General features: G+C 39.9%; 2 protein-coding genes across 2 annotated transcripts in view; one reads left to right on the top strand and one right to left on the bottom strand.

Moving 5' to 3' along the window:
- Positions 1 to 44: 44 nt before the first annotated feature.
- On the top strand, positions 45 to 2,517 carry tmem41aa (transmembrane protein 41aa). Its single transcript, XM_077728228.1, is given in 6 exon segments — positions 45 to 278; positions 733 to 883; positions 951 to 1,003; positions 1,005 to 1,098; positions 1,164 to 1,302; positions 1,822 to 2,517. Coding segments are annotated over 6 exon segments (819 nt in total). The 5' UTR covers positions 45 to 120; the 3' UTR covers positions 2,046 to 2,517.
- Positions 2,518 to 2,962: 445 nt separating this feature from the next.
- The window catches only part of igf2bp2a (insulin-like growth factor 2 mRNA binding protein 2a), a 28,638-nt gene continuing 18,040 nt past the window's right edge, over positions 2,963 to 13,560 (bottom strand). The window contains exons 7-19 of the mRNA XM_077728386.1: positions 13,111 to 13,162; positions 12,959 to 13,022; positions 12,452 to 12,745; positions 12,250 to 12,384; positions 11,677 to 11,799; positions 10,700 to 10,835; positions 9,655 to 9,792; positions 9,258 to 9,326; positions 8,648 to 8,764; positions 8,491 to 8,565; positions 8,245 to 8,376; positions 8,065 to 8,178; positions 2,963 to 7,712 (exon numbers count right to left, since the gene is read on the bottom strand). Coding sequence (XP_077584512.1) covers positions 7,614 to 7,712; positions 8,065 to 8,178; positions 8,245 to 8,376; positions 8,491 to 8,565; positions 8,648 to 8,764; positions 9,258 to 9,326; positions 9,655 to 9,792; positions 10,700 to 10,835; positions 11,677 to 11,799; positions 12,250 to 12,384; positions 12,452 to 12,745; positions 12,959 to 13,022; positions 13,111 to 13,162 — 1,548 coding nt within the window. The 3' untranslated portion in view covers positions 2,963 to 7,613. The remainder of the gene's footprint in view (positions 7,713 to 8,064; positions 8,179 to 8,244; positions 8,377 to 8,490; positions 8,566 to 8,647; positions 8,765 to 9,257; positions 9,327 to 9,654; positions 9,793 to 10,699; positions 10,836 to 11,676; positions 11,800 to 12,249; positions 12,385 to 12,451; positions 12,746 to 12,958; positions 13,023 to 13,110; positions 13,163 to 13,560) is intronic.

Below are 13,560 nucleotides of genomic sequence, written 5' to 3'. Positions count from 1 at the left end.
ATGAGAAACTTTCTACCCCATGTGACAGAACAGCGCGTCAGACACATGACCCGGATATTTTAGCTTGCCAAAATACACTACGGTTACGCGATCCGTGAGTACGGATCGTGGAGTCCGAATATGCGCTCACTCGTCGGACTTGCCTTCGTGATCGTCGCTGCCACCATCTATCTTTATTCACTTTCTCTGTTCTTGCCTCCGGGACCTATTGTGACCCCACATGCAACCTCCGATGGGCTCGATGTGTTTGCCGAGAACGGCGATGACAATCGCAGCAGGTTGGAACGTTTCAGTAGATTTAAAGGGAAGGTCACGTTTTGTCCACTTGATGATATAGTCGTCGGACTAGTGTTATTTCTCATCAGAGTATATGGTACTTGGGTAATTAGCCTATGACAAAAATACATTATAATTTGAAATAAAAATCATTATAATTTGTTATTATAACTGTATTTCTCAGTTGTTTTGTTTTGATAGTATTGCAGTCATTTTATTTATGAATTGGAAGTATTTAAATGAAATAGTTAACATCTGTCTATTGCAGTACTGTAACAAGCAATCAAATGTGAGCATCCCAAATTTATAAAACACATTAACATATGTATAACTGTGATATTAGTGTATTTTGGTGGGTATAACTGACATCACAAAAGGGCTGTGCTTATGAGCTGTCTTTTTTTAATAAATCAATAATATTTCCTCCATAATTAAAGGTGTATGGTTTCTCCTCAGGTTAAAGTTTCCATCCAATTTGGAGGACCTGCGAGAGCTGTCCGATCTTCTTCAATTTTACAAGACGGAGCACACAGCCTACGTGCTGTTGTTGTTCTGCAGTGCTTACCTCTACAAGCAGTCCTTCGCCATCCCTGGATCCTCCTTCCTGGTAAAATCTGAAACAAAACATGTGTTTCAATGGTGGTGTCTAATGGCAAGCCTTTTTGTTTTTTAAGAACATCTTAGCGGGTGCCATATTTGGCCTCGGCCCTGGGCTGGTCTTGGCTTGTGGGCTCCACCCTTTGCTACCTTCTGTCACAAGCCTTTGGGAAACGCTACGTGGTCAACTTCTTCCCTGACAAGGTGGCCATGCTCCAGAAGAAGGTGAACGAATGGAAGATGCAGGAGATGCAAACGTTTTTAGAGTTAATGCATCCTTCCTATTCCAGGTGGAGGACAACAAGGACTGTCTGTTCTTCTTCCTTCTATTCTTGAGGTTCTTCCCTATGACGCCCAACTGGTTTCTTAATATGTCCGCGCCAGTTGTCAATATCCCCGTTTCCTTCTTTTTTGGCTCCGTGTTCATCGGTAAGTAAAGCAGTATTTCGCACATTTCGTCAAATTAATAAAAAAATATTGTAAAATTGCCTTCATTAACAATTATTATTAAAATGTACTCTAAATTATCACAAATATTACAGCAATACTGAAACCATATTCTCGCAAAAAGTAATTTCCTTCTAAAATGTCAGATCAACTTTCATTTTTTATATTTTATATTAATTAAAATCAAAATTTGTCATTCTTGGACAACTTCCCCATTAAATTAAAGGTGAACTTGATTATGAATTTGTTTTACCAATTAAAATACCTTTGCATATGCAGTATGTAAAATTCTAATTTCAGTTCATTTTTTTAAATATAAGTGTCAATACTACTTACCTATATATACTGTATACATGGACCAACAGTGAATCATTTAAAAACTACACATGGACTAGCAGTGAATAAGTTAAAAAGGCAACAAAGTAATTTCCAAAAGGAAAAGGAATGATGAGTATAAAACGTACCACAGTCTGAGTCCTGCATTGTTGAATTGTGCTCCAGGTTTGCTGCCCTACAACTTCATCTGCGTCCAGACGGGCGTCATGCTAGCGGAGGTGTCGACCCTGGATCACCTATTCTCGTGGCAGCATCTCGCCCAGCTTTTAGCCATTGCGGCCACAGCCTTACTGCCCGGTGTGCTTGTCCGCCGCTACAGCCAGCGGCGTCTCAAAGTGACAGAGACGCACCAGCATAATGGATTCACTGCCGATAAGAAGGTCCAATAACTCCCTGTGTGGACTATTAGAAACACCTTATGGTAAAATTACCCTATTTTTATGACTATAAGTCACACTTGCAAAAAGAATGCACAATGAAAGGGAAAAACATACATTGAAGACAAAAGACAAAATAGTATTGCCTGCTTCAGAGGAAAGAACTTTTTATTACCTATACAAAATGCTGTATTGGATATATTTTTCTTACCTTTTTGGTAAATGTGCGGTATTTCTCACCAAAATGGCAGAAAACCTTCAATTATTATTCATTCTATGACATTCTGAAAGCCAAATTTTAAGAGCTGTTTTGAATGCATCACTCACTGTGCAGGTTTTCACTCGCTGTCATTCCCAGAATGCCTTGCTTGTGGTGACCCTTTGGAAGAACTTGTAATTGTAACATGTAAAGTCATCACTATGTGTTCACTCAAGTCATGATCATAACATTTCTATTAAATGTTTATTTTATTTATGCACCATGGGTTTGTGTTGTGTGGTCACTTATCTTACTCCAATTTTTTGTCAATCAAAGTCATCTAGGATCTGAATCTGGAGGAAAAAAAGGACTTAAAAATGTATTTTAACATTTCTTTATGTTAAAACTATTTCAAGTCTGTGCATTTAAGTATTGTTAGAAATGGCCTACCACAATAAGTCACACTTTTAAAAAAAAATATTGACCTAAAGAAAAGTGGTAAATAACAAAAAAAGCTCAGAAAATATAAATAGAGTATTAGGTGAGTAGAAAGTATTTATCGCAAGTCTGTAACAGTGAGAAGGCCAACATTTGTACTTATTTTTATAGTTGCTAAGACAATATAAAGCACTATTGGGCTTCCTGACCACCGAGCAAGCTGTGAAAGTTCTCCGTCAGAAATACTGCTGTCTGCCATTGATGGCAATAGACTGAAAAACAAAATAGTAAACATCTTTCAAATGGTGTTTATTGCTCAGATCCAGATTTGCTCAGCAATACAGTTCACTCACAAGTCAAACAACAGAACGCTCGGAATCATCCGTGACCTTTTGACACGTTGCAAAGACATCGGAGGGGTTTCACTTTGTTGAACACACACACACGCACACACACATACACACAAGAGGAATCTCCCAAATGGCGAGATGCGTAAAACCACTAGTCAAAGTTTAGTGCTATATGAGGTGTCATTAAACAAAACACCGCTGCAATTGTCCTCGTCCAATGTCCTTCTGTTCTATTCTGACAGGCCCGTAACTTTTGGTCAACCCACCGATGCCGCTTTGGACTCGGAACGTCAACAGCAGTCTAACTGTAATGCAACTCTGAAGCTAAGAATCATCTACACAGTGTCGGTGACGCAAAAACCGGATCGACAGAAGACGAAATAAACCTAAAAAAAAAGAAACAAAATGACGACATCTATCCAACCACGGTGGTGATATGACTAAATTCGCTAATAATACATCCTCAGTGATGTGTGTTAAGTGTGTTTTTCAGTTTCTGAGTATTAAAAAGTCTAGCAACACCCCCAAAAACTTAGAAAACAGAGCGTCCAACCTTGGCGAGGGAACGCTGCGCTTAAAAGAGCCCCAAAGAGAGAAGGCAGAAAGACAGGTCGTACCGTCCTCTGCAAAGTCAAAAAACGGTAGGCTAGCAAAGCACACTGGGGTTTCAAGTACCCAGGTTGCCGGATAAAATCGCGAGATTGGAGGCAGGGGCAACCTCAGGTGAGAAGGGTCTGTCTCTGGCCTGCGAGAAGGGGGCATCACTGGCATGTAGTTGATAGCTGACACTACTTATCGACCCACCAATGGGACGATCTAGCTTTCGGTGTATTTTTTGGTCGTAAAAATTGATAACAAATAAAATAGGGCAATGTTAATTATCACAATCAAGTGAGGATGCAGTAATTTAGTATTAATTTGAAAAAAAAATCCAAAAAGCATGGTATTGGTTAGTTCTGGGGTCTCGGGTCGAATTCAAGTCGGTCCTCTTATGTGGAGTTTGCATGTTTTATGTGGGTTTTCTCCGGGTACTCTGGGTTCCTCCCACACTCCAAAAACATACAGTAGGCTGGTTGGACACTCTAAATTGTCCCTAGGTCAGAGTGTAAACGTTACCACCGATTCAGGGTGTCACCCGCCTCTGGCCCGAAGTCAGCTGGGGTAGGCTCCAGCACCCCCATGACCTCTGTAAGGATAAGTGGTTCAGAAAATGAATGAATGGATTCTGGGATACGGCAAAGCTAGTTAGCCAACCATTTTTAAGTAGAAAAACTACCAGTGACGCCCCCATTACTAGTGAAGGCCAATAATTTTCAAGCACAAAATGACTAGTGACGCAGGCCATGGACAGAAACAATTGCCTCAAGCGTTACGTGAGTTGTACTGTTACTGCGTGTGTTCAGCGGGACTGATCGCGAGAAACTAAAAAAAAATCAGTCTTTGAATTGTGGAGGTAATCCTCAAAATGTACACAGCAAAAAAGTCAAAAATAAAAGAAGAGGTAAGGGCAAAACGGCGAAACAGAAAACAGGATATGCCTTAGCGTGAGACGTTGTCGTTATCGTACACGATAGTCTCACATCCACTAGTGTCACCAGCTAAAAGTTCTACATTCTATACTTTTTTTTGTACACCGTATTTAAAAAGTCAGTGTATTTTTGCAGCTCTGTATGTCTTTTTGTCTTTAAAAAAATAATAAAATAAAAAGCACCAACATAATTAGCTGGTGTGTTAAACTATTTCTTTTTTTCACAGGTCGTCCCCCCCCAGGAGTAATAGTAAGAGGAAAAAAAATCTAATGGGATGTTGGGAAGATAGGGTGTGGTCTTACTTCTTTTACCCTTAGAAAGCCTGTTTAATTAATTTAAATTCAAATATTAATTCGCACACAATTTGGATCTGGAAAAAAGGAAGGTTTAGGGTCCAAATTTCTTTGTTTTGACATTTAAGTATTTTTAGAAATGCATTTTACTGCAAAATTTTAGTTTCTTTGAATTACCAGGCCTAATGATGGTAATTTATGTCCATGTTCATTTTGGTTGGAAAGGTCAAAATGTCTTGGTAAAAAAGATAAGGGTTTCTTAAAGGTACAAGAAGCAGAATTCAACAAACCCCCCGCAAACATCCCCAACTTCATTTGATTTATCGGAGGTACAGTCGGTTAGTTTCTGTCGTCAGATTTACAGTTGTTTCTTGTTTTCCTCCCCATTGTCATTAAAGAGCACAAATCTATCAGCAACGGTAAAAACTTCCTCATTCCAAGAGACGGCTCATTTAGTTCAATTCTTTAAAAGGGATCAAAATGATCGATTGACAAGGCATAAAAAAAACTGGAAAAAAAGAGGGCGGGGTGCGTTGAGGGCCAATGAAAGATTGGACTGAGGTACCCTGAAGCCTGAGGTAGATCACAATACTGACATACGCGCACTCTTTACATCCGGCGTTGGTTCATTTTGAAAGTTCTCCCATTTTTTCACCTTGTTCTCTTTTTATTCATTTTTTTTCACGAAAAATAAACACTTCCCTTCAAAACGTTATGGCAGTGTCCCATAGGGCAAATAAAAAAAATTTAAAGAAAAAAAAAAAGAGGACTTTTTGTGTTTTTGTTTCATATCAATAGGTCTCATCACAAAATAGGAAAAAAATAGATTCATAAATATTACTCTCTCTTTTTATATATATATCTATATATCTATATAGAGATTTACACAACACATATAGACGTACGCGGAGGAAGGTGTGGCAATGACCTTAGCGGTGACGAGTGATAAAATAAGGCTTTTTGGGGCACCCGCATAAAACTCTTAAGTTGACAATCACTGCTGAACAAGGCCAGGGTTGCTTTGTTAAGTATTAAAATTCGGTAAAATATCATTTTAAAGGCTGCGTTTGATACATTCACAGCTGTCACGCCTTTTTTTTTTTTTACAAAGCTCCCCCGGACCCTGAGAGAGGGTTCGCGCCTTCACATTTTGCCTCCAAGCAAAAAAAAAACGAAAAAACAAACAAATAAAAAACCCAGCCATCCTCACACGACACCCCCTTAAGGCCGAGTGTGCGCACATTCATTTACGTAGACGCTTTTCTTAGAGGTAAACATCACTTTACTACCTCCGCTAAACTTATTGAAGGACATAGATGTCCAATCTGATTGGATTGGATGTCTTAATGTCCTCAAAGGCAGTGGAGAAAAAGTATCAGCAAAGACGGGTAGAGACAGTGACGTCATACGAAAAGGTTTGCCTAACAGTATTTTAGTCCTTTTTTTACCCCCCCTGGTTTTTAATGTATATCATTAGGACCGTGGAAGTAGTCATTTTTCAACTATTGGGCAATACAGATGCATCTTAAGATGGCTGGAAAGTGGATTTATTTTAGTAGTTCAATTCAAGAAGGGAAGTTCTGACATGTTCTTCTTATTCTTTTAATTTCCCTTTTTTGAATTGAACTACTAAAAAATATTTCTGAAACCAGGTTCTAATTCATTGAAATGATCATATGTGACCTTGCATAGCAAAATGAGTCAGATATTGAACAGATTCGGAAATACAAAATTTTAAACAATATTTAAAGTAAATGGAACTTTGAATCCACGAAAGAGGTGTTTTAATGATACAAAGTTCTATAATAATGAGTTTAAGATTAATTGGCTATTTAGGGGATAAAATCTGCTAACAGTTTGAATGATTTCAAGTTACAATTTGGATGGTGCTTCAAATGCATTTCAGTGGACTCAACTAGTGGTTGTCAGACCACTTCTCTATTTGATCATGCCAAAATATCATTTTTTTTAAATTTGATTAGATTATGGTGACTCATTTTGCTGTGCCTGTTCACATATTCAGATCAGAGAAAAAGAGTGAATTTCACAAGTTCAATTTTTCATTATCCTCCTAAAATAACGTATATATTCTAACGAGAGAGTGATGAGAAGGGGGAAGAAATTGATAAGAAGCATTGGCACACACACACTCGCACACACACACACACACGCACACACACACACGCATATAGAGGCTCATTACAAAACAAAACAAAAATAAACCATATTTCAAAATGGGGCTTACTTTTTGATTATTTTTTTCTCTCCAAAGTCGGGGAACTGCTCGATGTGGTTTCTCCTGTAAATGTCAATAAAGTCGTCTACCCTGTGTTAATACTGCTAGGGATAGTTCATCTCCATCTCGTTTTAATTGTGTCGTTAATCAGTCGCTTAATCCCTGTCAGGCCTAGATTATGTTAATCCAACTAATGAGAACAAATTGGCAGAGTGATGCACTAGTTCCTGTTTTACCTTGTGAAGACGACGCTGGTCCGCCTTTTGTTGTTCTTGCCGTATCAGTATCCCGCCGCGAGTGTTGTTGCGGCGTTGGCGCTGCGCCCTGTCATGGCTGGCCGCCTTTGGCTCTCGCTCGCTCGCTTTCCTCTCCTCGATGAAGTTCTTTGGTTACTTTTTTTTTTTTTTTTTTGATCCCGCTGCTGCCGCCGCCGCCGGTTGGCCCCGCGCCTTCCCTCTCGGGCCGCGGACGCTGTCTGACTAGAGGTCTCTGTCCGTTTTGGGGAGGGCTACATTCTTCGGACGGCGCCCGCGGGTCACTTGGAGTGTTGGGGTGAACTGGCGGCGCCTCGCTGGTGTTTGTGTTCCTGCTGTTTGACCTGTTGAATGATCTCCCGGATTTTCCTCTGAGCGGTCTGTTAAAAGAAGGCATAACACAAAAAAAAAATAGATTTATCTGAAACAGAAAGAAAAGACAGTAGTACCAGGGATGTGGCATATTAAGTGGTGGCAGCCATGAATGAATGCATGGACTATTTCAGCCAATCAAATGCGAGTATCTCAGATTGCAGGCACGTCCTTGTGATGTCATTAATACTCACCATCACATGGGTGTGGGTGTTGTTGACAAGTCAGTTCATCTTAATACATTGCAGTCAAAAGCATAGAAAAAAATCCATATTTTTCATACTATTGCCAGCCACTCCCAGTTCAAAACGAACTGGAACATCTATTGGAGTCAATGGCAGGTGAATATGTTAACTGTACCTGACTGGCAAAGAAGTGTCCACTGATCTTCACAAAAACCTCGTCTTTCTCATCTGGAGTTTGGTCCCGCGGTACGATGACCTCAGCGCTGGTAAGGTTCTGGAGCTCATTCACCTGAAATTTTATAAGAAAAAACTCCAGAAAAGTGATAGATGGATGAAAAGGATCCTGAGTACTCACCGTCTTGCCACCTTTCCCAATGACCCTTCCGGCGGCAGTGGAAGGAACCTTAATGTGTGTCTCCAGTTTGACTTCTTCCTTCCCAGAGAAGAAATTCTCCTCTTTCAGTTTCCCAAATATTCGACCCTGGGCCTAAAATATGTGGAAAATAATGATGTTAGAAAAGAGATAACATCCTATAGTCTTCCCCGAAAATGACAGTGTTTTTTAAATACATTTTATAGATGCATTCTGGTTGATTTTTACCTTAAACTGAGCCTCTGGCGTGCCAGTAATGATCACCATCCTTTCAGTCACGTCGGGGCTGTCGGCTGGTGCAATCTTTTGACCAAAGGGAAAGAAGAAATTTAAGCGTGGTGGTCCCGTGAACTTAATTTGTGTAGTTGACACTTCTATGGCGCACCTTGATTGATGCTCCGGCAAAATGTGCGAGCTGCTTGATGTGCTGGCCCTTCTTCCCAATAAGAGCTCCCACAGACTGAGTTGGAATAAAGAGGTAGACAACCTCCTGTTCTGGAGCCTGTGGACAGAAACAAAGACATTTTCACAAAAGTACGGGTCTGGAAAACACTTTTTAAAAACAGGGTTAAGCGCCATTGACGGACATACACGTCCAATCCATTTATGATTAAGATTGTCTTTTTAGAGAAGATAAAAATCGCTATTCTGAATGATGAAACTTGGGTGTATGTTTTGACCCGACCCCCCGCAAGCAAGACTCGGGTAAGAGTTGAGCTTTTCTTGCAGTCTGGACTCAGTATTTGTGTACTTGTGGTTTATTGAGTGGATTTAATGAGCTCCGGCTCAACTCTGGGCTGGAACGCTCAATCCAGACATATTTGTGGTGTTTTGGTGGTTGTGGTGATGCTGTTACGATGACAAGCGACGCTTTTGGATTTAGCTCTTTGTCTATTTAGACTTAAAGTGAATTCACGTTTTTTAAGGAGCATTTGTGACATTTTTGTGTCAGATTTGTTGAGTTTCTGTGTGGTGCAGCTTTTTGGTGGACATACTGAGTGGTGGTGGGGGGCGGCACTGGCTGGAGGAACCCCGTACAGGCCACTGAGATGTGAAGAGTGACTCTGCAAGTGAAGTGACAAGCAGGCAGATCAGGGTGGTGCATTTGCGCACACATTCCCAGACACACTCACACAGGCTCCGACTGAAGGGGGATTTTTCGACGCATGAAGTCACGCTCTCACGTTTTGGCCAGCGCGGTCTCACACTGTGTCGCTCGGCGTGCCAACCATGAGTGTGGACTTCGTGTCACACGCAAACTGACTCATCTCGGGAGAGTATCCAATTGGGGGGGTTCAAATTTGTACCGTAATGTTGAAGACGGTGGAGATGGAGTTTTTTTTTAACGATGAAATGAGCTCCACATTTATTCAGAGCTTGATCAAGACTCACTAAAAATGGGTTGTATCCTCCTTGTGGCACGGGAGGGACTGAACCGCGAGGTCCGGCAGCTGGGGGCAGCACTGGTAGACCAGAGGAGAAGATGCCCAAGGCATTCAGGTTCAAGCCTGGGATAAGGTTGGCCTGTTGCTAGAATTAAAAACAGAAGCAACACAAAATAGAAGAAATTAAGATCCTTTTGCTGTGAAGAAGAAAAACTAGTTCACCATGAGTAGAAGTCCAATCCATTATAACTATAATTTTTGTCTCATTTAATTTATTATCTGTTAACAGCATTATCGTATGAGTAGAAAAGCTTTATGTAACATCATCATAGCAGCAGGAGGTGGCGCTCACAGCCCAGTGGAAACAATCCAAGAAGCCGACACAGAATAATGTGATTACCACCAAGGGATAAACCCCATGTCTTAAATAGCCATTTCAAATAAATAAATAATAGAATATTATGTCAATTACACAGAGATAGCTGCTATTACTTTCTTATTTGTGCTCATCACTATTCAAGAGTAAATCTAGCAATGACCGGAGGGGTCAAAGCTGACTGATGATGTCACTAGGAATCAGTCGGATGCTGGGAAAGACGCTGAGTGATGGGGAAGTCTCGTAGTAGGGGGGCTTGAGTCAGAAGCCTTGTAAAAAAGCTAAATGACTGTAATTTTTGAATGCTCTCTGGTTTACCAGCAGCTGATGTAGAACAGACCTGACATGATTCATCATCGACTCATCAACAACTTATAAAATATAATAAATAACTATTTTGATACTCAACTATCTCATTTAAGAGACATTGTAACTCAAAATGGTCCAAATCCTCTTTTATTTTAAACCTCATAGCTAAGCAATAAAGTCAATAATAATAAGTTTCCTCATCGACAAGTTTTCATTTTCTATTTACATTTTTTTTAGATATATGAAATAGGAACCATTAGTAAATAATCTTTTTTAATACGGAAAGTATTCATCTACTGTCATCCACTCAAATTGATCAAATTTTAACTTCAGTCACAGAAAGAGTCCATAATTTCCAGCAACTCACATTAATAGCAGCGACGTCGTTCTCATAAGCTTCCCTCAATTTCTTCATAATCTCCGCCTCGGCTTTGCAAAGCGCTTCCAAGACCCCTTTAACCGTGATGGTCCTTTCTGGATTGTAAATGGTTAAGTCTTGTAACCTAGAACAAACGATTACACGCACATACAAAGCAGATGTGTCAAAGCAGTATGCAGACAAAGAAAATAAGCATTTTTTTTTCTCATTGCAAGGGGGAAGGGTGGATTTTAATTGGATTCCTGTGTATCTAGTTCAAGAGTTAATGAAGTTTGGGCCTTTCAAAGCGGGCATAAACATTTGTGCTGATAAGGAAACAACATGAATTTTACGATTACATGTTCATCAAGTCTCAGCCACCCAGCAGTATTAGTTCATTATGTTTCAGTGCAATTGACAGTGTTAAACGTTCAATCCATTTGATTGGACGTCTGAAACTGTCAATGGCAGAAAAGGAGTTAGAGAAGCTATTTTTAAAATTAGTATTACACAAAAAATAGTTTTGGGGTTTGTTGAAATCTACAAATCTTTTTTTCCAATGCAATTATATAATTCAAATGAAAAATGGTAATATTGAGTTCTATAATTTCAGATTTTAATCATTTTTATATTGTGAATAGTTTGTCTTTAGTTATGTATTGTTTTTATGAAAAAAGAACAAAATGACAAAAACTAGATTTTCAATAAAATGATATAAATACTAATGAAAAAGATAACCAACTGAAATGGAAATATGCTTTCACAAGACCACCAAAAACATACGAAAATAAAGACAGCAATCCCTACGTTTTCATTTTAAATCTCCAGAGCCCTTGGTTCATGCATAGGGAAGTGCAATAGTCTCTGATCTGTTTTCAATGTATTTGACTTCTTTGTTGTTTTAGTGTTAAAATACTGAAGAAAAAAAAAACTATCCAAGATCTTGTGGAAAGTTGTAAACTGAGTAGAAGTAAGTGGTGACTCACGAGGAGATGGTTATCTTGGTCTCGGTCTCCTCTTCAATCTTCTTCAAGTTGCGGCCCTCCTTCCCAATGAGGCGGCCTACCAGGCTGTTGTGAGCCAGGAGTTTAAGAGGGATCTCTTCTTGCCTTGAAAACCAAAATACAAATAGTACTTAGATTATGTGAATGCTTATCTTTCAATGACTTAAATCTTTTAATATTACCAAACAACTTCTGATTCATGTTATCATGTTATATTGATTTTTCTCTCTGAATATTAAATTTTATGACTTCTTGCAATTTCCCGCGGCACAGAAACAGTGAGTTAAATAACCCTAACCCTTTAAAAAGCAATAGACAAACAAAGCAAAGGTGTACTTTAAATGCTTCCCAAAGTGTCAAAGCCAATTAGATATGCCGTCCATCTTTAAGCCGTCTTCACGTGTCAGCCTTTGCGAGCTGTGTGTTGTGTTTACTGTGTTAGTTGTCCAACGTGGAGAGAAAATGCACCGAGAGATTAAAAGGTGTACTGGCAGGTTAAAGGATAAGATTATAGGCCGCAGACGTTTATGGCTAATCTCGGCTACGGGGACTCACGCCTTGGTCTCGTTGGCCTCCTTCTGCATGATGTCCAAGATCATTCGGCAGGCCGAGGAGCAGCCCTCCGGAGACGAGTGGATGGTGATGGGTTTCTCGGCCGCGCCTGCGTTCTCCTTTCGATGAATGTCCACTCTGAAAGAGTAGAGAAGGTTCCATAATGCGAAAGTGAGGAATCTCCATTTTTGATGCAATGGCTTACTTGGATTGCGTCTGCTTGGTGACGTTCTTGATTGTGAGGCCCTCTTTGCCGATGATGGCGCCCACAAACTGTGTAGGCACGAGCATACGCAAAGGGAAGTCCTGTTGTTGCCGGGTCCGTGGAGCACCAAAGCCCCCCGAGGGTCCGGGCAGAGGGGGCTCCTGGTCACGTGGCGAGCGGCCGCCACGGCGACCTCGGGCTGCCTGGATGGGCGGAGCGGCGTCCAAGTCCATGATGTACGACACCTTGAAGGAGAGGTCGTCACACTGCTGTCCGGTCAACTTCTCAATGGCTCTGAAAAGGAGACCAAAAATCAAAAATATTTAGTCCTTCTTTTATTTTCTGTACTGCATACCAAGTGTCATTATGATAAGGTTACATTATGTGTAAGTTGTCTTGCATTGGTCCTCTAAAATATGCTACTCTACACATTATAACAGTAAACATCGAAGCCATTTTAAAAGCAAAACATGCATCACATATGCAATCATTATTTCCTATACTCACTCTTTCGCTTCCTCCTTGGTTGCGTACGTGACATTCACCACTGCCGTCTCTGTGTCAGTGTTGACTGTTGGAGAAGAAGCAAGAATTGGATGTTAGCAAATGTCCTGACGAAAGATATCTTTGCATGAATTAATTTTAGAAGAGTTGTTTACCTTGTTCCACATTTTCTACAGTACCATAACGAGCTAGAAGGCCGTCGAAATCCTGGCAGAGCAATGACAGTGTCAGTGAATAAAGTAGTGATGTAAAAAATAAAACAATGACACATTAAAATACTGGAAACTACACACTGAAAGTAGTTGTGATGTCACTTAGGACAATTACATGTTTAGCCACATATCATAATACAAAGTCCTGTAATTTAAAGTTATTTACTTAAAAAACAACAACAATCAAATTGCACTATTTCAACGAGTGAGTTGTTAATCTAGAGAAAAATTCTACAAAAATATGGGTAAAAAAAGAAAAACTTTCATACACATTTGGAACATTTTTGGTTCACATACACTAGAAAAAACAGTGAAACCAATGGACATTGAAACTGATAAGGAATGAACGTGAATGACTTCACGCTGTTTGAACATGCAAGCACACAAACACAA

This window comes from Stigmatopora nigra, chromosome 11 (assembly GCF_051989575.1).
Source record: "Stigmatopora nigra isolate UIUO_SnigA chromosome 11, RoL_Snig_1.1, whole genome shotgun sequence".
NCBI classification, from domain to species: domain Eukaryota; kingdom Metazoa; phylum Chordata; class Actinopteri; order Syngnathiformes; family Syngnathidae; genus Stigmatopora; species Stigmatopora nigra.
This window is presented reverse-complemented; position numbering and strand designations above follow the sequence as displayed.